This window comes from Dermacentor andersoni, chromosome 6, assembly GCF_023375885.2.
Source record: "Dermacentor andersoni chromosome 6, qqDerAnde1_hic_scaffold, whole genome shotgun sequence".
Classification (NCBI taxonomy): domain Eukaryota; kingdom Metazoa; phylum Arthropoda; class Arachnida; order Ixodida; family Ixodidae; genus Dermacentor; species Dermacentor andersoni.
This window is the reverse complement of record NC_092819.1, coordinates 20,629,064-20,653,978: the sequence shown is the minus strand read 5'-3', so window position 1 is coordinate 20,653,978 and position 24,915 is coordinate 20,629,064. Positions and strand designations below refer to the sequence as shown.

The 24,915-nt window shown below is 40.2% G+C and overlaps 1 protein-coding gene across 1 annotated transcript in view; it reads left to right on the top strand.

Moving 5' to 3' along the window:
* LOC126521557 (uncharacterized) overlaps window positions 1–24,915 on the top strand; it is an 81,929-nt gene that overhangs the window by 55,199 nt on the left and 1,815 nt on the right. Inside the window, exons 38-56 of the mRNA XM_055066068.1 lie at window positions 160–273; window positions 787–916; window positions 990–1,028; window positions 1,452–1,490; window positions 1,728–1,856; window positions 4,578–4,789; window positions 7,659–7,759; window positions 8,872–8,968; window positions 9,235–9,393; window positions 9,579–9,692; window positions 9,875–10,004; window positions 13,797–13,823; window positions 13,884–13,925; window positions 15,344–15,475; window positions 17,474–17,694; window positions 19,401–19,486; window positions 20,999–21,107; window positions 22,025–22,183; window positions 22,235–22,348. Coding sequence (XP_054922043.1) covers window positions 160–273; window positions 787–916; window positions 990–1,028; window positions 1,452–1,490; window positions 1,728–1,856; window positions 4,578–4,789; window positions 7,659–7,759; window positions 8,872–8,968; window positions 9,235–9,393; window positions 9,579–9,692; window positions 9,875–10,004; window positions 13,797–13,823; window positions 13,884–13,925; window positions 15,344–15,475; window positions 17,474–17,694; window positions 19,401–19,486; window positions 20,999–21,107; window positions 22,025–22,183; window positions 22,235–22,348 — 2,154 coding nt within the window. The remainder of the gene's footprint in view (window positions 1–159; window positions 274–786; window positions 917–989; window positions 1,029–1,451; window positions 1,491–1,727; window positions 1,857–4,577; window positions 4,790–7,658; window positions 7,760–8,871; window positions 8,969–9,234; window positions 9,394–9,578; window positions 9,693–9,874; window positions 10,005–13,796; window positions 13,824–13,883; window positions 13,926–15,343; window positions 15,476–17,473; window positions 17,695–19,400; window positions 19,487–20,998; window positions 21,108–22,024; window positions 22,184–22,234; window positions 22,349–24,915) is intronic.

Here is a 24,915-nt window from a genome sequence, read left to right as displayed (position 1 = left end):
GATTACACTGCATAAATTTTTCACTGACCTGTGTAGTGTAAGCCTCGAGCTCTAGCATGCCTAGTCGAGGAAGAAATTGTAGTGAACGCATTCTGTGAACTTTGTTGGGCAGGCATGCTTTCAGAATAGTACTTATTCTAAGTTGTGTGTTATTCCTAGGTCTGCCCATCACAGAGTGATCCAGATATATTCTACGACAGTGCTCTATCCTGTTACAAGCAAAACTCAACACACGTGCAGACATTTGAAAATGAAGGCACATTGGAAATGAAGGTAAGTCACATAATTAGTGATGTGCAAGAGATAAAAGCTCTTAATTAAACATTGCAAAATGGGAAATTTTGATTTTTTTATGACTCTCTGCACCATGAAGGTCTCAAACAACTCTACCATGATGTACTAGATGAAAGTGAGCATCAGAAAATGTATCCGTAATATCAACTGCTTAATTTGTACTTAACATTTTTAACTTTTGCATGCTCCTACATTTAATGATCATGTGCCTTAGCTATGCTGCTTGCAGAAATTTGCTTCCTAGTCTGCAAGCCAAAACACAAAGATCTAAACATATAAGGGTAGAGTCGTTGGCAAGCAGAGCACCTGTTTTAATTGCAGCCATACTTCATGATACTTCTTACTGTGCATGAAGTGTTCTTAATAAGCATCATGCATGTAGGCACTCGTAAGACTGTCTCAGATAACCAAATTATTTTTCTTCTATGCAAAGCCATTTTTATTGTTTTATTGTTGGTACTATAGAACATTTGTGATTCATACTGCCTCCAGGTTGAGTTCCTCAAGAAGCATATACCCACTCCTTGTGTGGCAGCCTTCCACACCGAATACGAGGACACTGAAGTAGTTTGCCCAAACAGAGTGGCCTTTTCACGTATTGCAGCCCTTAGGGAGAGTTTAGGTGAGTGTAGCGGAAGCAGTGAGCTCTGTGAAATACTTCACTTGACCAAGTTTATTTTTTTCCTTCCACCAAGATGCACCACTGGGCCATGAAAGCTCCAACAGGACTCGATGTAAGAGCACTGTCATTTATTAAAGAAACTAATTTGCTTATTTACGAATAAATTCTCCAGGGAGGCCTTTAGTAGGAGAGAATACAGAATCATCTGCCTAAACATTTTTATTAGATAATAGAGTGGCACACATCACTGCATTTTGTACGGTTTAGTCAAGATAACAAAATTATGAACAACAAGTAATTAACAAGCAGCACAGATGGCATGTAGTTCCCTGCATAAAGAAACTGGAGCAAAATACGAAAAAAAGATGACACAAGAAGATTGTTCCCATTGATAGGAAAACTTTGGAAGATATGCAAGAACAGTTGAGTACATGACTAAAAAGATTGCATCTTTCTGGAGTAGTTAACCATGTCAGACATATAGTCAATACAGCTACACTGAGCAAAAATTCTTTTCTTCCTTTCCTTTTCAAAGCTGCAAACACAAGCATGCCTGCAATTCCGGGCCCATCAGGTAACATTTATTTGACTGACTGCGATGTTCTTTATTTTGTAGTAAAGTTCTCGTAGATAAAAGAAAATCAATATTACATAGTAGTTTTTCAACCAATCTGTCATGCCTTTTTTTCTAAATTTGGTTGCTACAGAAGTTGCTGGCTCTAGTGGAGGATAAATAAAAGCATTGTGCAAAGAATTCCCAGTTAATTAATGCAGTGCGACAAATAACTTGGTTCTTTCACCCTCCAATCAGAAACTCTGCTCTGCGTGTTCTCCGAACGTACTGTGGAGCCGATTTCCCTGCCATACGGGCTGTGCACGCACATCATCTACACAGGCCTAAATTACATACCTGAAAGCAAGCAAATTGTTCCTCTCAATGGTAAGTGCTTCTGATCAGTAGTGTTCCTTACACAGAACATTAGCACCCTCATTGCAGGGCTGAGCATTGTAAGTTCATACATTTTTGAAAACGCATAGCTCATGGTCACTGCACATGCATTGACATGTCTAGCATGTTTTTCTTGCCTTTGAGTATTGCTCAACTTTCTTCTGGACCAACTTTCTTCTGGAATGTCGTTATATGTTATCACTATTTCATGGTTGCTGGCAGATTTCAAACAGACAATTTCTAAAAAGTAAGAGATATCACAATTATGGAAATTGATTACCATGTTGTTGTGACTGAAATGCCACTGTGATCTGCTGGTGAGCTCTTTATTGTTGCTGCTTTAAAGCTTTGTGTGCATCTGTCACTGTCTTTTGTTTGTTTTGCTTCTTAGTATGTGTGTTCTATTAGTGAATGTAACATTAGGGCCAATACATTAAGATGCAGGTTGAACTAAAGTGCTTTAGAAAATGTGTGCCATTGCAATTAAAATTAATGTTTATGCCAACTCTGTGCAATCGTTCAGTTGCAGCTGTTCTGTCACAATGTCAGACACCTAATAGTTGTGACTATTGCGAATAAGTGCATGAACTTGTCATGACAGCCATTCAATATTTGAAGTGAGCTGACATGGAAAGTTGCTTGTGCATTAGCATTAGTGGTTGATTCTGCCAACAACCTTATAATGACACATCCTGTGCTTGTGGATAACTCATATTGCCAACATACAGCACAATAAGTTTGAAATGTGTGCACAGTAGGGAAGCCGTTCAGTTTGCAGTTAAATTATGGGGTTTTACGTGCCGAAACCACGATCAGATTATGAGGCACGCTGTAGTGGGAGACTCCGAAAATTTTGACCACCTGGGGTTCTATAACGTGCACCTAAACCTAAATACATGGGTGTTTTCGCCTTTCTCCCCTATCGAAATCCGGCCACCGTGGCCAGGATTTGATCCCGCGACCTCGTGCTTAGCAGCCCAACACCATAGCCACTAAGCAACCGTGGCGGTTTAGTTTGTGGTTGTTGAATAAGCAACGGCACATTAAACGACAGATCTTATATATCAAGGGAGCCATCAAACAGACTATAAGCACAACTCCTTGTAATTCTTGTCTTCCATGCAACTTGATAGCTCAGTTTCCCTTCCCGCTAATGGCCTCATCTTTAATGAGACGGAAACAACAACTATAATTTCTTTGTTCCAGAAAGTTCCTTTGCTCCAGAAAGAGAAATATTGTGTCGTCAGTAAAAACTTTAGGTATAATACTATTCACAAAGCTGATATCCAAGAATGAACACGTTAATCATGTACATATATTCAAAGGTACAAAATATTCTTGCTGCCTTAAATTGGAATCGCAGCATACTAGCTTTTAAAGCTAATTGACTCATATATCATGATTTTTTTTACTCGCATCTCAGTTACTGCTATCTTAAATAGGTAATGCAATGGCACAAAACATTTAAATGCTGGAAATACTACTTTAAAAGAAAGCAGTTCAGTTCGTCAAAGATTTATTTTTGGAACACATGCAAGATCTTTTCCAACAAAACAAGACTTAAAGCTTGGGCTATATGCAAGTTTAAGATACTACTGAACTACACAAATGCTATGCTGAAAAGACTACTCTTTTCAAACCTTTGCAAATTAACGAGAAACTAGGAGTGCATATTCATATCTTTGCCAGTCTGGTGCCTGGTGAAAATATGAATATGCATTTTGTGTACAAATTATGGCTGTCACCACATCAATCATTCACTACCTACCCTACTTAACTACTACAACCAGCAAGATGTTGATATGTCATCACTAAACAAGACTAAAATGTTATGTCTTTTCTTATAACACTCTGTAATATGATGCAATTTCAGAGCATTTTTGATGCATTCTCATTATACTTTATAGTTTACAATTGCAACCTTTGTCCTGAACATCCTGGCGTCTGTGGCACCAGTTGGAGTTTGCTATGAGCTGTGCAGTCAGGCTTGCACTGCACTGGGCTATGCAGCCAGGCCTGCGCATGCTTGTAATGCAAGCTTGTAGTGTTTGTTGTCATCTCTCAACTTTGAGGCTGCGACGATGCCTTTGGGACCCTGCTGCACGGCCGAGGATGTGATCCTCTTGTGAGCACAGAAGCTTAGCTAGACTTTTTTTTTTACTTATGCATGTAGGGTAATTCAATTGATTCCCAAGAATATGTTCTTTTATACTAACTTGTCTTAAATATGCCTTTTCTTTGAATTGATGGCATTTGCTTTGGATTTGTTGTAAGTGTGCGTTTAATTTATTATCTATCAGTGCAAAAAATAGATAAAGACAAAAAAAAAAGGACGGTTACTGGCCCACTAGTTCTGACAGAAATAAAATCTTCATTCTTGACCAAGAATTACCAGGCCATCCTAAAGGTTTCTCATTTTGTATTGAGAACAGTGGCTTTATTCATAATAAATGCCTTTGCCATATTCCAAGTGCCATATTCGTAAGCTGCCTTTATGTAAGCCATGTAAGCCCTACTCCCCTTGCCCACTCCTTCACTCCAAATTGTACATTTATCATGTTGGGATAGAGGAAAGCAGTGAATTTCTGGATAATTTTGTTCGTTCCTTTGCTGAAAGCATATTACTGCAATAAATGTGTTGGTTCTTTAATTGGCAAAGTTTAGTTAACTTCAACTATTCGTGCTTACTAGAAATGTTTGAATTCATTGCAGAGAATGCCTTCAAGAGTTTCCTTGAACTAAGGAAACATGCACGACTGCTGGCGGCAGTTCCATTCGACACAGTATCAGACCTGACAAATACTCCAGATGTAGAGTCTTTCTCCAATGTCATCTCTTCCTGGTTGATGAAAAGTGATCTCATGGGACTCGCCTTGTTTTCAACTCTCAACACAAATTTCGAGCAAGTACACACTGTCACCAAGGTATGGCATAGCCAATCTTGGGCTCTCACTAGTGTATATGTGCATGAATAAGTACACTCCTTACATATTGCTTCAAATGTACTTGTTTTAAGTGGTCCTCTCTCTATATTATTATTACTACTACTACTACTACTACTTCATTCCTCTTCTTTCTTTCTTATTTTTTTGCCAGAAGTGCTAGTTAAAAATGGTGCAGTGTTGTATGAAAGTTTAGCCAATCTGTCTCTAGATTGAAAGAACAATATAGGAGATGCACTAAGAATGCAAGATTGTTAAGGATCAACCAAGCAAGTCCTGCAGAGACCCACAAGGTGGAAGAAGTTTTATGCAAAGGTAACTTTAGATCAAAACGAATCGATTACAATCATACAAATAAATCCAATAGAAGTTATTCAGAAAGCTTTGTGCTTAATGAAAAATAGGTGCTGGTCTGGGCATAGAGCCCCCTGCATTATCTGATATCCAGGGCAGTTGCTACAAACATGCAGAACCAGATTGCTAGCAGATGGTAGGGTGAATTGATTGAAGCTTGAGGCCAAGATCAGTGATCAACTGAATAAGTTCTACAGAAACCTGCAAGGAGGGGAGAAAAGTTCTTGCCAGTTACTTCTTTTCAGTTAAAGAAGGCAAATAAAGGACGTGACTTGATGACCATGATGCAAGTAGGGTTTCAATAGCGTTTTTCAGTATTCATGTTTTCTAGTTGGCAATTTTCTTGTCACTGCAGTAAACCCGCAAGGTGGAGAGAAATATTATTTCTCTCCACCTTGCGAGCTTCCGCAGAACTATTACGTCAAACTCTTGCCTTTGCTTCGAGTTGTCGACAAATTCGACTTCACCCTGCCATTTGCTAGCCGCCTGGTTAGCTCAGATGGTAGAGCGGCTGCCCTTGAAAGGTGGTGATCCCAGGTTCGAGTCCCGGACCAGGACGAATTTTTCTTTAACTGCGAGGCTTTCCTTTTGAGGAATGCTTATAGGTTTCCTTTGTAGCAATTGGTACGAATGGGTGGATGTCTGATTTTCCCTTTATTAAGTGCTGCTTTGTAGATAGAAAGGTGATCAGTGTTCACCATACTTATTCATTAGATTATGGGGTTTTACATGCCAAAACCACTTTCTGATTATGAGGCACGCTGTAGTGGGGACTCCAGGAATTTCGACCACCTGGGGTTCTTTAATGTGCACCTAAATCTAAGTACACAGGTGTTTTCGCATTTCGCCTCCATCGAAATGCAGCTGCCGTGGCCGGGATTGGATCCCTACTTATTCATGTTACTTTCTTGCAACTTTATTAGTTGCACGGTATTTGCCATTTATAACCAAATGCAAGGTGATCAGGTACTAGACCATGGTTCATGCTCTTTGTCAACTATGTCTTTGGTAATACATGTGCCTTTGGTAAAGCTCATGGTAAAAAAGTTGAATGTCAACGAGCAAGTTGTCTAGCCCTATATGTCTTTCCTGCGAGTGCATATCAGGGGTGGAATAAAGAACATTACATGCTCGTACCACCCTGATATAGTTAATAAAACGAAATCTAAATGTGCAGAATATCAAACCTACGAAGGTGGTCCTTCCTTAATGGGAAAATAAAAAATCTCATTTCAGGTCCATTGGTAGATTACTTATATAACTAACAAAGGAACCCCACTTACCATGAAAAGAGGCTTCCTAAGCCAGACGAAACATGAAAACGAAAGACAAGTGGCAATCTCACCTTGGATAACCTGCCCTAGCTAACCAGGAGAGCTAACCATCTCAGGCACAGATAACTGTTCTTTGGGGGGGGTTCCATTCATTCCATCTTAGAAAAGTAGAAGACTGCTTAGCAAATTTTAGGAGCTTTTACAGGTCCACAACAGCCCAAGTACAAAAAAGTACTTTGAAATCTGTGACGTCAAGCTAGTGCCGATATTGCAGCACAAAATTTATTGAGGACCATGACCTTCATTTGCTGTTCTAATAATCTGCTCAATATGATTAAATTAAACAGTGTTTCTCTTTACAGTGTGCCTTTAATGTTCCTTGCATGGTTTTGCACAGCACCGCTTGTAGCATGTCGCTGTTTATGTATGACCACTGCTGCCATTGTAGCTTGCTCCAGTGAATCACTTATTTTGCTCCTAGTTTTTAAGTAAATGATTATGTGAACTAAAAAGAACAAGAAACTGTATTTTGTTTTTCTGCGTGTGATTTTGTGGCAAGCTTACACCTGCTCCAAACATAGCAGTAGGTGCTCCAAAATTGTTTTGCGTGCTCCAATGACTGCTCCAATATGCTGAATGGCAATCCCATCATTGTAAGCAAGAATGGTAGAACATTAGGTCTATCATATCTCTGTGGTTCTACATTATGTGCCAAATCTATTTAAAAGAGGTTAACGATCAAGTCTTCACTTCATGCTCTTGGGAAGCGAGTGTTTGAAAGAGTATAGAGAAGGGCACCCACATATTTGTTGTATGTGTTCCTTTATTGTTCTGTCTGGAACACTTCTAAATCATATCCTACTTAATGGTTATGAGTATTTACTGCAGCTTTGGTACGGAATCCTGCAATCTCGGACCTAAGTGCATGACTTATGTCATTTGCTTTAGGAATGACAACATTCACTGCAAGCCATGTTGGACATTACCTTCAGGAAGTTTTCTTTTTTGATATTGTACATGACAGGTGGGACCTAAACTTGGTGTGTCTTAGGGTTGATTACTGAAGTTAGGGTTTGAAGATCATCATGATGCTGTAGCTTCTACAGTGTGGTAAAAAAGTTGAGATGTTGGGCGGTTCCCTCACTGGAGTGCGCACTTCCTGTACTGTGGCATATGACATCTTACAGCATGCTAACTGTGATCATATTGTTTGTCCTGTAAAGGTGCTTCGCTGGCAGTTCATGAACTTGAAGTTAAAGCATCTGCAACTGATCTTTGGTGCCCCCATTCATGTCATCACCCCAACACTCATCCGTATTGCCGAGTGAGTATGGATAATGACGCAGCGGTGATTGAGCAGCACTGTGAAGGAACACCGCAAGTGTATAGTTTTTGTCATTCTTCTGCTTCAAGTTTTCTTACAAAACTGCTGATTATTTTCTATCTTCTAGCTATTATGGTGTCACTGTCACCATAACGCACCTGTCATGGACCACAGCAAAGAATATTAATGCATAAATTCCGAAATATTAACCCTTTAAGGATGAAGCATAAATACCTGAAAAAAATAATTATTTTCTTTCTAAATCTGCAGAGAACATAGAGAATAAGCATAATCAATGAAAAGAAAAAATATTTTGCCTAGACGTATTCAGCGGTAGGAGGAAAACACCAGGCAGAAAATTGGAGGTGGGCTTCACCCCAAGTCAACTATGGCTTCGTTTGGAATTTTTGTCGACAGCTTTCTTCATATGTGAACCATGGATGTGCATTGCATTTGTTTTACATCATGTGTATGATACCGCTGCAGCCAGAGATCTTGCACGGGTCTGTCTCCTCTGAATGTGCTTTCAAAAGAAAGCGAGTCGGGTGCCAAAGTTCTTTCTCATCCTGTATTTCTGCTCTAAACCAACAAATTTGGCTTGCTGCCTGTTATTCAATGTTGCCTGAAAATATTTAACTAGAAACTTTGTACTCAATACCAAAACTTTGCAAGAAACATTTTTTTTACCTGTTATGTTGCCTGTAGGGAATGCTCATTCATAAAGGCTTAAGGAAAGAAATTTGCATTTAATTGACTGTGATGCTATGTTCACCGCACTTCTTGTGGGTGCCAGGCATGCCGTATGGGCACCGTTTTTTGAACTTGCACCAGTTCTCATTTGGGATCAACACAATTTCTAAATATGTAGAACGGCCTGGCAAATAAGGCATTGTATTCCAATGTGCTGGAAAAGTCATGTCTTGTATTTTAGAGAGAGAAATGTAGGTGTCTAAAGGTGAGGGGGACTACTTCTGGGATTTCCTTTGGTAGCATGATCTGATTAAGCTCTGGCTGCAACGTCATCTGGCTCTCCAGTGAATTCTTAGTGGCATTTCTCATTATTACAGTCCTCCAGCTTGCATCACTGATTGCATTGTTGTTTCCTGTTGCAGTATTGTGAACTATCTCGTGTTCATTCATCATGATCCAGTACACCAGTCTTGTCGCCTGGAGACAATGCTGACAAAGCAACTTGGAAAACGTGAACTGGTATTGTTTATGGTTCTTTATTATCACATTTAGCATATCTAGGAGTGAAGGCAGTGCTGCATAGTATCCGTATAACACTAAACGATTATATAAATTGCTCTGTTATGCTTATCTTTTCTGTTATTTCATCAGTCCTTACTACCTATATACTCCTACTTGGGGATCTGCAAAGTCTGCATCATTGAGCATATACTTTTTTCTTGAAGATAAAATCACGTGTGATGAGCATGACATTGGGTATAACTCTTGTTACATTCTGTGGGCAGGTGGAGACAATAAATCTGGCAAAGAAAATGACACTGGAGGTGCCATCAGCCACATTATGCTTGTCACTCAGCCTGGCAGTAGTGAATACACCAATGACACCAGGAGGCCAGCAGGAACTAGTTCCATGTGGCAACAAGACACTCTCTACTTACGACAAGGTTTGCAGATCTTTGCTGACCTTGAACTTGTCTTCATGCAAACAGGTTCTTCACCTTAATTTGGTCCTTGGTAGCTTGTGATATCAGGAAATGGCTGAACTGATTGGAACCTATGTAATTGACTAACTGACCTTAGCTGACAGGTGTTCTCATGCTCCATTGGTAATGCTGTGTGGTCATTACAGGTGTGCTCCATGAACCAAACAGCTGCAATTGTAGGGAAAGATTTTGCTGGCATGTATCAACAAAGTGACGATGCAACGTTGTACTTCGAAAATGAAGAGTCTCTTCTTGAAAAGGTATTTTGTTAATTCTCCCTTGTCTTGCCATTTAAAAATCGTCATTGCCTTCTTGGACAGTTGATGTCACATGAAATATCATTGCTTTAGGCAGCATATTGTGTATGTCAAGTTGGCAACAACATAAAGGAAACTCCCTTTTGTGCATTCATATATGGATGCAATTTCATGCTTATTTGCAGGTCTATGCTGCTAAGAATCTTTACCCACTGAAATGTATCGCAACTTTCTACACCGACTATGAAGATATGAAGGGACATTGTAAAACGAAGACACCATTTTCTCGGCTTAAGCAAATTTCAAGGGCACTGGGTAAGCGAACGCTGCCAATGATAAAATCACTGCTTGCATAATGCGGAAGTTATGGGTTTTGCTCCTTCTTGCAGCAAGTTGTGATCATTTCCTTTTTTCTTATATCTGCATTTCACTTGCATTTATATCTGCATTTCATTGCTTTTAAAGCACCCCTCACCAGGTTTGGACATTGCAAACAGACAAATGCAGTGTGTACATCATGCACTGACAGTAGTGTCTGCAAAGTATCAAACCGCTCCTCAGCCTGAAAACAGCCAACATTTCAAACGAAAGCCTGTGTCTTGTTCCTCTTGAGGGAACTCTGCTTTCTGCTGGAGAGTCATGGCCACGTGCATAATTTGCTCTGTGTAAAATGCACTGCCTGCAAAGTCACCGATTATGACTCGTGACTTTCATAAACCATCCAATGCAAAAAGTGCAAAAGCACTGGTGGAAATGCACCACACTGCAGAAAGTGAAAAAAAAAATGGCAGTCAGGGTTTGTAACATTAACGTGATCCAGTCCTCAAGCTCTTTTATGGGGGAAGGCAGGGAAGGAATGTCACTTGTGGACTCTGAGGCAAAGGGAGAGAGAGTATTATGTTGACAGTGAAGCTCACCTCCCGGTAACATGATGACGCAACTTTTCGATTTTTTCTATTTTTTTCTGATAATGAACCGATTTGAAAAATTATTTTGGAAGAACTTGCCCTGGATTGCACAATGTACAATGTACCTGGTGAAAGGCACTTGAATGTCGGCTGTGGCCAATTGTACTTCTTTCATTGTATTTGTTCAGCTTCAACGGTCAATGGGGAGATCATCTTATGACAATACTCCAATATTCAATTTTGAATCAAATTGTGGATGTTTGGATAATTCACTTCGCTAATCGAATATCTAATACAGTAAACCTTTGTTAATTCGACCCCTGTTAATTCAGAAAACCGGATAATTCGGACTCATTCTCTGGTCCCATCAGGCGTGTGCATTATTTAGTGCAATGAAACTTTAATTGATTCAGACGTATTTGGCCGCACATTGGTTAATTCGGACAACTCTGGAGTGTAGTGAGTGTGGTGAGCACGGAGCACTGCAGATGTGTGATATGACCAGCTCGGTCCGGTCAACAAGATTAATGCTATGTAAACAGAGGGAACAACAAAAGCAGCACATGTGGAAAGCACGGAAGCACGAGTGAAGATCAAGCCGATTATAGTCACCGGAAGACACGCTGATCATACAGAATGTGCGAGTTCTGTGTTCCCACATGCAGATTCATGCAGTTCAGAGCTTCCTACCTACATACAAGCACACAGATGAACTTGATACAAGTGCTTGCGGTAGTTGTGGGCTGGTCAACTGCAGACTAGGGGACATATTCTTAGACGATCGGTTTCGGAGATATCAACTTCAGTGCATGCTTATTGGCTGGTTGAGTAAAACCGGATGAACTTATTGGATGGTTGAGCACTGTGTCACGCGAAGTTGATAGTATCACCGAAAGTGATCATCCGAGAACACGTCCCCTGAACACTGCTTCAACGGCCGTCAACCTAACCCATGCGCATAATCTCACGGCTGATGACATAGCGCAAACTTGCCATGGCCATCTTGATTTGAGAACTCTTTACCGTCAGTGCCAGCTGGGGTCAATGCATGCGGCGCCAATGATTGTACGGAACAATATCGAATAACATGAAAATTCCCCATTTTTGTCTGTTGTGCAGATTGGCTTTAATGAGCTGACGATAACCCAAAGAAACCACCTGCCATAAAGATTTTTAAATATCTCCTTTTTGTGTGTGTGTGTGTGAACTGGGAAGCAATACTTTCTAAACAATAGAAGATTGCCATTAAGTGCAGTATGGCCTACCATTAAACTGAAAACTCCATTGGTATTTAGCACAGCTTTGCTATTTCTTCAGAGGAATAAAAGCATTTAATTCTACTTGACAGACAAAAATATTTCATAGAAAAAAAAATATTTTCCAGACCTTCGTATAGAAACTCAGTTGTTATCAGCATTGTGTCAGAACAGAACAAAAATGAAAAATGAAACAAAACAATATTTTTGACCAAAACAAAAACGTAACCGAAACATTATTTTTTTGTTTCGGAGTGAAACCGAGATATTTTTTATCACTTTTCAGTTCAAGGGGAAAGTCAGCAATCCACAACAACCAACATCAGGCAATGTCAGAATTAAAATGTATTACAGGGGTCCGCATAAGCGCGTATCTCAGGCAAGGATAGTGCGAGTGATAGCCAGTCGAGCGCACCACTAGCCTAAGCCTGCCGCTCAGTGCCCTAGCAGATCAGCATCATAGCAAAATACTAAGCTAGCATGTTGAAGAGCTTATAGTTTCATTTTGTACTGGCACAACGCTTTGTAACAGAAATTTTATCATTTGTTTAAGTTTAGGAAACAGTGGTCTCGCATTTTGGCGAGTACACTCAATGACGTGCTGCTTCTGAAATCATGCTCAGTGCCTTCACTCAAGGCACTGAGCATGATCTCATAATTCATAATTCACTTATTGAGAAAAATAAATACTATGTTATTGTCATTACTTTGCTTCGAAAAATGTTTGCATGCAAATCAAAACTGTTATGATCATTATCATATTAATAATATTATATTATAATGTTATTTACAGATCATTATCTTTTTCTTCCAGAGCAGAACTAGAACGGAACCTTTTTCAGTGATTGAAAGCAGTGCTAAAGACGTGCACTGGACAACAGAATGGAGGATAGGACACACACTGTTGTCTGTTGTCTGGTGTACGTCTTTAGCACTGTTTTTAAACGTTATGGAAAGCCACAAACTCGCCCAATCTGCCATTTTTCCTCTTCAGTGAAATGAAACTGAAACCAGAATAATAAACATTTTGTTCCGACGCCCTGGTTATCAGTGGTGGCATACTAATTTAGTGTTTCCTTTAATAAGAGTAAAGAGCATACTAAACATCTCGATTCATAGGTACCTAAGTTACTTATAGCTAGCCAGATTTTTGTTAAGTAATGTGGTTAGCCACCTCAGCATGTGCTGCGCTGTTTCTTGCACAAAATTTGGAAGCATAAAGGTCCTTATTATATTTTCTGATATTCTGTATTCAATTCGATATCTGGCATTTTTTCTTGATTCGATTCAATATTTGATTCGAAATCTACTTTTCAATATTCACACATTCGATTCAATATTCGATTCTTCATCTACTGTTCAGTATTCGCACACCCTTAATATTTACAGTATTGGTGCTGTCCCCCATACAAAATGTTATTTCTTGTAAGATATATATATATATATATATATATTGCTGTTGGAGTTTGGCTTAGCAACTATGGTGTTGCACTGCTACGCACAAGGTTGCAGGATCAAATCCCAGTCACGGCAGCTGCATTTCGATGGGGGAAAATTAAAGAAAACCCATTTCCCATGCATTGGAGGCATGAACCTCTGGTGGTCAAAATTAATCTGTCCCCCCACTACGGTGGGCTTCACAATCAGATCATGGTTTTGGTACGTAAAACCACAGAATCTATTTTTTTTTTTTTTAGTTTGTTGTGTGTGTATTGTTACTTGACTCTTCCAGTGTATGCAAGCAGTATAGTAAGAGCTTATGGTTTCAGCAATCTAAATGAAAATACCACTGGAAAAAGAAACCTTTCTAGGTTTTGTTCTTTTCCTATTGTGCTTACATTTTTTAGGCTCCACCGTTCACCTTTCTTTATTTCTTATTTTCTCTTTCTTTCTGTGTTTTCTTTTTTTTTCATTTGAAATTTAGACCTCTTATTATTTTCTAGGTTACCATGCGACAAGGGAAGAAGCAGGTAAGTTCTCAACCTACAACCCATCAGTGAGTGTTTTGTGACACCATATTTTCTATGTAGTTCCTGCGGTGGAAGCTAGAAATGGAACATCGAATGCCTCTCGTAAGTATCACAGTGCACTTATGTATGCGCTCTCCTGAAGAACTGCACCAACACAACAGCATGTGGAACATGCTCCACATACTGTTGTGTTAACCACATGCTAATCATTTCAAATGCTGTTTGTGGCTCTCCCTTGTGCTGGCACAAGTGGTTTTCCAAAAGTGCAATTGCCATTTCAGTGGCGCACAGAAAACTTTCCAATTTCTTTTAACTGCACATCTTGGACGGACCCTCTGGCTCACTGTGTCTACAAGCAAAGATGGATTTACAGTAGGTGGTGGAGAGATTTCTGCCACCATCTCCAATTGACTTTCCAAGAAAATTCTTTATCCACGCAAAAGTTTCTTTGGAACATGGATCTGTTGCATTGCAGTGCAGTCCAATTATAGCACTAAATTACATAACGGCAAAATTCATGTGTTAATACCAGTTGCCATAGGAACTTGAATTCCCATAGTTTTCATAGAAGTTGTTACCTAGGCATATTTGGTGTACTTCAGTATAGCCAACTTATTTCTGCTTTTGTGATCTTAGCAGGGCATGATATAAAAGAGTTCACCTTTTAAAGCTGCTCTATCTTGTGCTCCAATGTTGAATATAGTATAGCATAAGAACTGAACTCTGTAAAACTGGATTATTATTTTAGCATTAATCACGAACAATATAAAGCACCATGTTAGGTGATATGGATGCTCGAAATGTTTTGAATACTGTATTAGCTCAGACGTAACTTATTGCTTTGTTTTAATGTAATTGCTAGCTTGAGAAAGCACCTTTCATTATATTCTGAACCATTCTTTCAATGTAACACAAGGGTTATCTAGTATATTGTCTATTGCAATGCATATTTAAAGTATGTGAGCTCAGCTCAGGTATTAATAATTATAGCCACAGGACTCTGACTTCACAATTATCATCACTATTATAGATGGAGGGAACTGCACTGTAATGTGAGCCTTTTCTATAGGAAGGAATTCATGTATATTTGGTGTCTGTGGTGCAGGGGCTTATTGGTTTATTATGCATGTGTCCCTATTGCAGTGGAACAGGAATGAATTTTCTTTGCATTCTTTGCAGCTTGCTCTTTTGCATTTTTTGCTGTGATGAACTTCAGCTCTTGAGTGCTGTCAACTTCTGTGATGAACTTCAGCTCTTGAGTGCTGTCAACTTGTGTGCCTGGTTTCAAAAGAAAGAACTAAGCAGTTTTGCAGTCATGCAAAACCTTTTCTCCCTTCCCTTCCCATATTGGAGCTGAGGGCCCATGAAGCATTTGCCAAGAGCATTCTTTTTCTCCCCCTCTGGTGTTTTCTTTCTGCATGATGCATTTCTGAGTGACCTGTGGGTGGTGCCTAGTGTTTTGCTTGCATGTGAATTGTGTTGAATTAGGAAAGTTAATACAGTGCTTGCTTATATTACAGGGTCCCTTGTTTGTGTGATCACTGACAACTACCCAGACTTTGACAAATTTCCAGTGGAGTACTGTGATTACCTGTTATATTTTGACCCCAATGTGAGGATCAGGAAGAATTCTTTCCGTGACTTCATGGGCGGTATGTTTTCAGTGAACTGGAAACTTTTACAGGGTTCTTGAAGCATTTTTTTTTTCTCAAAACATGAGCAACGTGTTGAAATGAGTGTTAAAAAAAATATTCCTGAAAGAAATTTTTAAGAAGGATGTAATGTGAATGGAGATATGAAAAGTACAATGTTTACTTTCAGCATGTTTCATCAATTTGTCAGTTCCCCTCAGCTGGAGTGACACTGGTAGCAATGCCTTATCTCTCATACCTTACTTTATTGTCGTCTTTTGCATGGCATGTTATGGTAACCTTCTGTGGTGGACCCCTGAAAATGCTCCTTAAAAGCAACTAACGAGAAGTGATGGGGCAGATGGGGCCACATTAATTAGCTACTGTTTTCCCATTTTCTCAAAGATCTTTAAGGGTGTGCTTGGTTGGCATGTATGAGCTTGTGCATAGAGCACTTTGTGGTGAAGAGCTTTATTGCCCAATGGCTGGTGTCCATGGGCTGCTTCCCCCAGACGTTAGCTGGATGTTGTGCACCAGTTAAGAAACACAAGGCAGAACCCTCTCTTTGAAAATAAATGGGACTATCTTTACATTTATCTCGTTATCTCCATGCCCAGCTTTCAACTACAGAGCTTGGCTGAGATGTTCACAGCTTTGTGTTCTACCTACACAATATATTTACTCACCTAGCTCAGAAGGACCCCTTAAAATGTGGCTGATTTCCATATACAAAGCATCACAGCACCTGCATAAGCTCCTAAAATCAATTTCATAAGCTGCTGTAAGTGTAGTGTTGTGCCTTTGTTGTGCTTGAAAAAACATAGCCTAATCTATTGCATTAGGTTATCTTAAAATTATCTAGTATCCTCCATTACAGTGCCTTGAAATGCAGACTAGCAGGAATCGTAGCAGATCTGTTCATTTATTAGAGGGGACAGGTGCTGTAGTTGTGATCTTTTTCAAGTAGCTGTGATTGACAAAAAAAAATATTTCAAATTTTACATTCCACTGCTACACCTGGTCTATTGAAATGCCTTGAGTGGTTAGAGGCTCTGAACTATTTTGACCATTCAGAATAGAATTATAGTCGTAGATGTTTCGGAGTTCCCTGCTGCAACATTTCATATGCCAGGAAAACACACACACACACACACACACACACACACACACACACACACACACACACACACACACACACACACACACACACACACACACACACACACACACACACACACACACACACACACACACACACACACACACACACACACACACACACACACACACACACACACACACACACACACACACACACACACACACACACACACACACACACACACACACACACACACACACACACACACACACACACACACACACACACACACACACACACACACACACACACACACACACACACACACACACACACACACACACACACACACACACACACACACACACACACACACACACACACACACACACACACACACACACACACACACACACACACACACACACACACACACACACACACACACACACACACACACACACACACACACACACACACACACACACACACACACACACACACACACACACACACACACACACACACACACACACACACACACACACACACACACACACACACACACACACACACACACACACACACACACACACACACACACACACACACACACACACACACACACACACACACACACACACACACACACACACACACACACACACACACACACACACACACACACACACACACACACACACACACACACACACACACACACACACACACACACACACACACACACACACACACACACACACACACACACACACACACACACACACACACACACACACACACACACACACACACACACACACACACACACACACACACACACATATATATATCGGCACTGACATTTTCTGTTGCAACAATTTTATGATGCTGTGGCTCGCGCATTTTTTTTTCAGGCACATTTGAAACATTTTTGCACTATAAGTCACGACCCAACCTGCAGGCAGTTATTGGATTTCTGGTAACCAACGATACCTGGAAACTTTTGCTCTCAGACAGCATAAGCTATGCTGCGAACTTGGGTGCCTGGCTGCAAGAGAAGGGATTGGGCAGTTTGGCATTTCTGATGCCAGATGTAACAGATGCCATCACAGAACATCTGCTTGTCTTTGCAAATGTGAGTTCTTCAACTTAAAGCAACTTCAGTTTTAAGATAATTACTGCCCACATTTTTCTCTAAAACCTTGCATGATTAGGAGAGGGTTCTGAAATACTGTCATCTGTCTTTAGTGCAGATGTTTACAGGGCATATTAGCATTTTGTTACTGGTGCCAGTGGAATAAAAATTGAAACCACTTGCCTTTATTGAACTTCACTATGCATGTCTTAACACAAAGCATAATAATTGCAAAAGCATTGGTTAAATAAAGAAGCTTCAACTGGAAGAGCAGATAGATTAAGTGTAAACATTGTAGCACATGGACACACTATTCTTTACAGCAAGATGGACAGTTGGGAGGTCCATGTTGATTATAACACAAAAAGTGTGTTGACACATGCAGACTATGAAGGACAAGTGCTGACTGACAACTGAGATTTTATGGAGAACAAAAAATAAGTAGAAAAAAGCCTACGCAGTAGAACCTTGTTGATACGATCCCATTACGTATAATTTCCCAACGCTAACGCTCACAATCGAGAATGAACAAAATGACCCAATATAGTTATGGTTCTTTTTTGTCGGTTAATGTGTTCCTGGAAAATGTGATCTTTCAGCACCACTGTGTAGCACATCGTCAAACTGTCACTGTATGATATGGTTTTTGGCCGCTAGATCCCATGAAAACAAGAAAAAGCACAAGGTGCACGATATGGAGAATAATAGCAATCGCCCACCCATGTCACATGAAAACGTTGCCGGGCACTCAGTTTCCTATTCCGGTACCAGCTAATCTTTCCGGGTCATCACCCAGCACCTGGAGTAGCATGTCAGGCGATCACCCAGGCTATCATTTCCAGCATATCATTAAAGCTTGCACCTCCTCTCTCTCCTCCTGTGTTGTCGCACGCTGCATTCACAGCTATTGCCGCCAACGCTATTGTGATAAGCATCTTCACGTATATGTTTCACATTGCATGGGGTGTAATGCCGTTGGAAGTGTACTGGACAATTTTATTTGGTGATAACCCAAACATGCCATTCCCTGCTGCAGATGATGCGAGGTGAACATTACGTTTCACTCTGGTGACATTATAGACGTTATATTCTGGCATCATCCACCTGCTCGATTTTATTTCAGTTTCCTGTCGCTATCTTAAAACGCTATGTATTAGGAAAATTACATGTCTCAAGTCACTTGGACCCAACCAGCTGAACACACGTCAGCATCTCGTGCCCCAGCAATTCGCGCAGAGTGGGCAGGTCAACACTTACCACCAAAATACCCCACTTGAAGAAGCTTCTGACTCTATCCAAATTCAAGGAGTCCGAACATAAGCTTGCCCAAGCTGCAGAATGACAACACACGTCTTGGGCCCTACCAGCTTACCCTACGTCAGTGTCTCATGCTGCAACGATTTGCGCAATGCTTTGCATTATATGTATGTCAACCACAGTTGAGTCTGCCAAATTTTTTTTAGTGACTTCAGATCGTCACTTTTCCCGTTAGTATGTCGCATTTTTTTTTTTTTCAACACGTATGAGTGAGGTTCTACTGTATCTGGAGTTCTACTACTGGACAGTAAGTGCAAGCTTTGGAAATTTCATGTCCTTATTCCTATCTTTCCTGAGACAGTTACTAGGCCGGGTCACTTTTCAGTGCCACTGATGTTACTTGAGTTTACCAACCGTTCTTAATTTATTTATTTATTTTTTTTTTTCAGCTGTTCAAGAAGAATTATCCTGATCTGAAGCTTGTGCTTGCTTCTCCTGTGACTGAAAAACCTACTGCTTTGCTTCCATTTGTTGAGTAAGTTAATAGATCTGTAAATTTTGGTATGAAGTCTTGGCATTTTATGCATGTGGCAGGAAAACCTGCAGGTTTCATCAGCTGAAGAAGAATGCAATGTAGGTAACAGGCCTGACTTTTGTATTTAAAATTTTAGCACAAGCTATCTCTTAGCACAATCCTTGGTGTAAACGAGAAGAGAGGGTATGTGAGTGATGGCGCTGGCTAACACTCCCAGGGTTCTACTAGGACACATAAATACCCAAGAAAGTGGATGGGGAAACAGCGCCGCGGTAGCTCAATTGGTAGAGCATCGCACGCGAAATGCGAAGGTTGTGGGTTCGGTTCCCACCTGCGGCAAGTTGTTTTTTCATCCACTTTAATTTCCATTAATTTATGGTTTCTTTATTTCATTTATTAAACACAAGTAATTTCCCCTATGTTGTCCTTGGTGTCTGTGTTTGTTGGCTTCTCATAATCCTTGGTGTAGTAATATGTAGAACATTACTCGAATTGTCTTGCATAGGGGCAAGTCTGATGTGATGAATGTTCAATGGCAATTGCTTTGGAAGCACATGGCTTTCCAATTAACGCAGTGCACAGATATGTGTTGTTGATTACAAAAATGTGTACCTAAAGCACTTGTAATTGTTAGGCAGGACAAGCAGGATTCCCAGCCAGATTTTGTAAGGGCAAGCACTAAGGTGAGAGGGCTGGTGCTTTGATGGGCACTCTCTTCCTTTGCGCCGAGGGTTGGAGGTCACATGATCTGCTCAATTAAGAAGCCACAGCGTATTGGAATGGTAAAGGGAGCTTAACATGGAACGTTAGCTTGCAGAAGCTGGCTGCGTGATGTCCTACAAAGTGGTGCTTGCAATTATGGAATGAACGCTCTTTATATGTGTTTTTGGGTATGTGACACCACACTTGTTTACTTAGTAAGTGAAGGTTTACTGCACTTGATGCTGCCCATAAATGAGCTTTACTTGGTGTGTTCTGGTACCTTGTTTTCACTTTCAATATTTTACCTTTCAGGTGAAACGGAAAACTTCTTTTTAACATAAATTTTTTTCATTGGTGCCAGACTCTTCACACTGTATCTAAACTTTCACAGTATTGTTGTGTTAGCAGAAACTTGTTGTGTTAGCAAAATATGTTTCGTGTTTCTTAAACAGCACCAACTCCAGCTGGTGACAGTAAGCCCAGCATTAGTCATCCTACCACTATTTTGTCCCTCTGTTAACAAAAATCAATAGTGCTTATGCTTATAAACTTTTTGAAAGGATCGCTTAATGAACTGTACTTGTGTGAAACCTGCTTAAGTTGGTGTACATACATACATACATGCTAGTGGAACGCATGTATGTATGTATGTATGTATGTATGTATGTATGTATGTATGTATGTATGTACGTATGTAGGTATGTATGTAGTGGAACACATGAACACACAGCACTTGGTGAATGTGTGTGTAGTGAATGTTGTCACTTGTGTATTAGTACACATTTGTACACGGTAGCTTTTTTCTCTTAGGGTTGTGGACATGCTGATATTCATGACGCACCGCAAGTCACCAGAATCTCCATGCAGAATAACATTGCCATCCACACGATCAATCCTTCAGGATGAGAATAATGACTTGGTGAGTTTTAACATTCACATTCATTCAGATATATAATTAGCTTGTTGAACTGTAAAAAGAAATTGTGCACCATGATATGCTTGCATGAACGAATAGCCTTACTGAAAGGGGCCCCTGAAACACTTTTTTAATATGGTAAAAAAAACATTGCCAATCTGTTAGCAAGGCTCTTGTGAACAAGTGAGCCAAGTATTATTGCGCTGCATGCAGCAGGGAATTTACAATCTCATGTCAAAATAAGTGAACAGTTGCTTGTTCTCGCTCCACAATGTCATTATCGAAAGCATCTGGCCCACCAACGCTACTGACTGATTTCGTGATCACGAGAACATCATTATTAATTTCCAGTTAAATAAATTAAAAATATGTATGTGTGTGATCTCAATAAGACAGAAAATTATTTCATCTTTGCACTGCACGTAGCTGTATCTGCTACGTGTGGCCTCCGAGATAGCAGCGGTGTGTGACATAGCATAGTCTACCGTGGCCACCATGGGGTGCCGCGACGATCCCTTTTGTCACTGCGACATTCACCTTTCAGCCAATGCTTTGCCATCTCGGCTTCTGCACTGTGTAACTTCCAGCACTCTAATGGAGATGAAAAGAGGGAGAAAGCCAGGTATTAATGTGATAACTCCACTTATATTTGACTGAAGGATTCAGAAAATTTTTGCGGCATGATGGAACGACATACTTTAATAATTAGGCCATTGTATGATTTGTTATAAAAGTGTTTCAGGGCCCTTTTCTATAGATACTGGCCTAAAGCTGAAGACTGCAACATCTTGAAGAAATAAAATTTTGTTGGTAAAAGTTCCTTCTTCCCGTATAAAATTTGGAACTGTATACACTTCATCTCAAGCAGGTTGGGATGTAAAGTGTGTTTATTACATAATGGGTGCTTGTTCTTATGACAGGCGGCATCGGCTCTTTTTATGCAAGCCTTTGGGGACAAGAAACATCAGCCAATGATGTGTTTCTCACTTAACTTTGCAACGCTGAAGTTTGTTGTGAAAGACAACAGAACTGAATTCGGTGCTCTATGTGAAAAAGAAACCTGGGTCAACTACTATGAGGTAAGAACAGTATATGTCACAGCATCTTGCTGACATGTTATTTTATTTCAGACATGTCCTCGCTCTGGAATCTTTGAAGGCTTCTTCACTGGATTCAAGACCATGGTACAGTTTTCAGACAAGACAGTTTGGACATATGAGGACGAACACACGGTGTCCTGGAAAGTGAGTGTACAATTAATAAAACAATATTTTCGGTCTGGTTGTGCTAGCACAATTACCTCACTGCAGCTTTGCTGCACTTGTTGATTATGTTGCATACCAGTCACATGCAGTGCTGTATCATTTTCTTTTAATTCTTTCTGGTAGTGCCTATGCAATAGGGCCTCTGATGATCAATGCTGGACCATTATTGGGCAATCTGCATGCTTATAAATACTGCTGCTAACTACTGACTGATAGTCTTCACAAAACTCTTGTAGTCGAATGCCCCAAATGCCACAGGCTTGCACTAAGTTTGTTGATAAGCTTCTCAAAACATGTTGCTTTTTTTGTACAATGTCCTTGAAAGACTACTCAATATTAAAATTTTCAGTCCACTTCAAGTCCCTAGCTCTGCTTTAAGGTCTTGTTATGAATGGCAGGAAATCCCAGGCAGCAAATGTGCCAAACTAAGTGATAGCCACATTAACTGAATTTGGTGTATTGCCCAATGGGAACACTTATGGCTATACTTCTGTAAAAGTGGTCACCAATTACAATATTTGCACGATTCTAACGAGCCCGGAAATCAAACGTGCTGTCAAAGTTCGCTGACTTGAAGTAAGAAAATAAAAGAGCATCTGAACGTAACATGCACCTGAGCGTAATGTGTGCCTGATTTATAAAAGAAAAATGTATGTCCCGACATTCACGATCAGAAAAAACGTGCAGAATTTTCACTTTTTTTTTAAATGAGCTTTCATAAAAAAGTGGCACATTGTCGTCATTGTCATTTGCATTTCATTTGCCACAAATACCAAGCACACAAGGCGATATTCTCGAGCGATCAGTTATGAGATCTTATGTGACTCTGTGCAGATAGAGAGCTTGGTACAGCACCAGAAATGCTGGTGGTCATATATGCTGACGCCAAGTCACGCGAGATCTTGAGAAAGTGTTAGTAATATATCTCTGAAAGTTATCGTATTCGAGCACCAAATGAATCCACCGAAACCTTCAAGAAAACGTGCTCTGCCGCTATCTTGTGATGGTGACAACACTGCATTTGACAGCTGTGATGGTAGACTGTTGCCAACACCACTAACGCGGTCTTGGTTTTGTAACCGATTGTAGCACGCAGGCAGTTTTCAGACCCTTGCAAAGGCGCTATTATACGGTACTATACTTGTGCATCGATTCTCACTTGCATTGGTTTCACCGACTCCCACTTTGTGACCAACAAAAATGTATCCTCTTTGTTTCAATTGCAGTCTGTGACACATTGCTCATATTTAATAATCTCTCTAAAAATTGCTAGGATTTTTGTAACTCGAATCACTTGCATACACAGGCCAACCACTTATACTTTATGAATGCTCACTCACTTTTATGCTTGCACTTTCACTATCACTCATCATCGATTGATTACACTGAGTACTGGAAATGAATGCAGAAGACATGGTTTACAGCAAGCTTTGCTAACACGAACTATTGAGGTAAAGTTAGCAGGTTGGGATGCCTTTGATTAGATTCCGTAAATAATGTGACTTTCATTTAAAGGGGCTTTCTAATAAGACTGTATTCTGTAAGACTTTATTCTGACTGGCCTAGGAATAGGAGCATTAAAGAGTTTTCTAAATACTTTGATAGGCTGTGAAATTATGGATTTGAACACATTGAAAGAACCACGATTTAGTTCATTGCACGTGAGGTTTGTGTCCCAGTGAGGACAAACAACTTGCCTTGCGTAAAGTGTCTGTGCTTATGTTGTAGAAGCGAGTATTGGAATAAAAAGCAAACAAACAACAGGGATAAGATAAACATGACAAGTGCCACTGCCAATTATTTTCGTTATTTAGTGGAAAGGCAACATGTGCATACAGAGATGGCACATACAAAATGGTCACATTTGAAACCAAGTTGTCAAACTGAACCCGACCCAAAAACCACACTCGAACCGCAATATTGGGCAGAACTTGAACCCAAACTTGAACCAGAAAAACTACTACTGGTTCGACCCAAAACCTCTCAGGCGTATTAGGTGACAATAGGTCCTCCATTGTTTGCATGATTGTTAGAAACACTACTACTTTTATCAGCGCACCCTACTAGCACAACTAACGAGTTGCGAAGGGTACGAGAATGGGTATAGACCATGGGCATGTGCTGGTAACTGTGGCCACCTCAGGAGAGACACTTGCACTTCTGAAGTCTGCCATGCCAGTTATGTTCCGCGGCTGAAGAGTTCTTTTAAGGGCTCGGTGGAATCAACATTTCTGGTCACACTCCCAATTTGTCCATTAGGTCAACTTGTTACTAGAACTAGTTAACAAGATAAACATGGAGAGTGGAAAAGACTAAGTCCTCGAGGCATATCAACGAGTTTAGCTGCATGACTTGTTAAAATAAGACTGTGGTCACTAATGAATGCTGTCACTTTATCAGTGAGCAGTAATCATGGCTGTAAAGAGCATGCGAAATCTGCTTTTGTTACGTGCCATGGTTCAATGCATGTTTGATGCTTAGCCAAGCCACATACAATGCTCTTCGAGTTGTAGAAATTGGAAAGTGTGTAGAAAAGGACACATTGG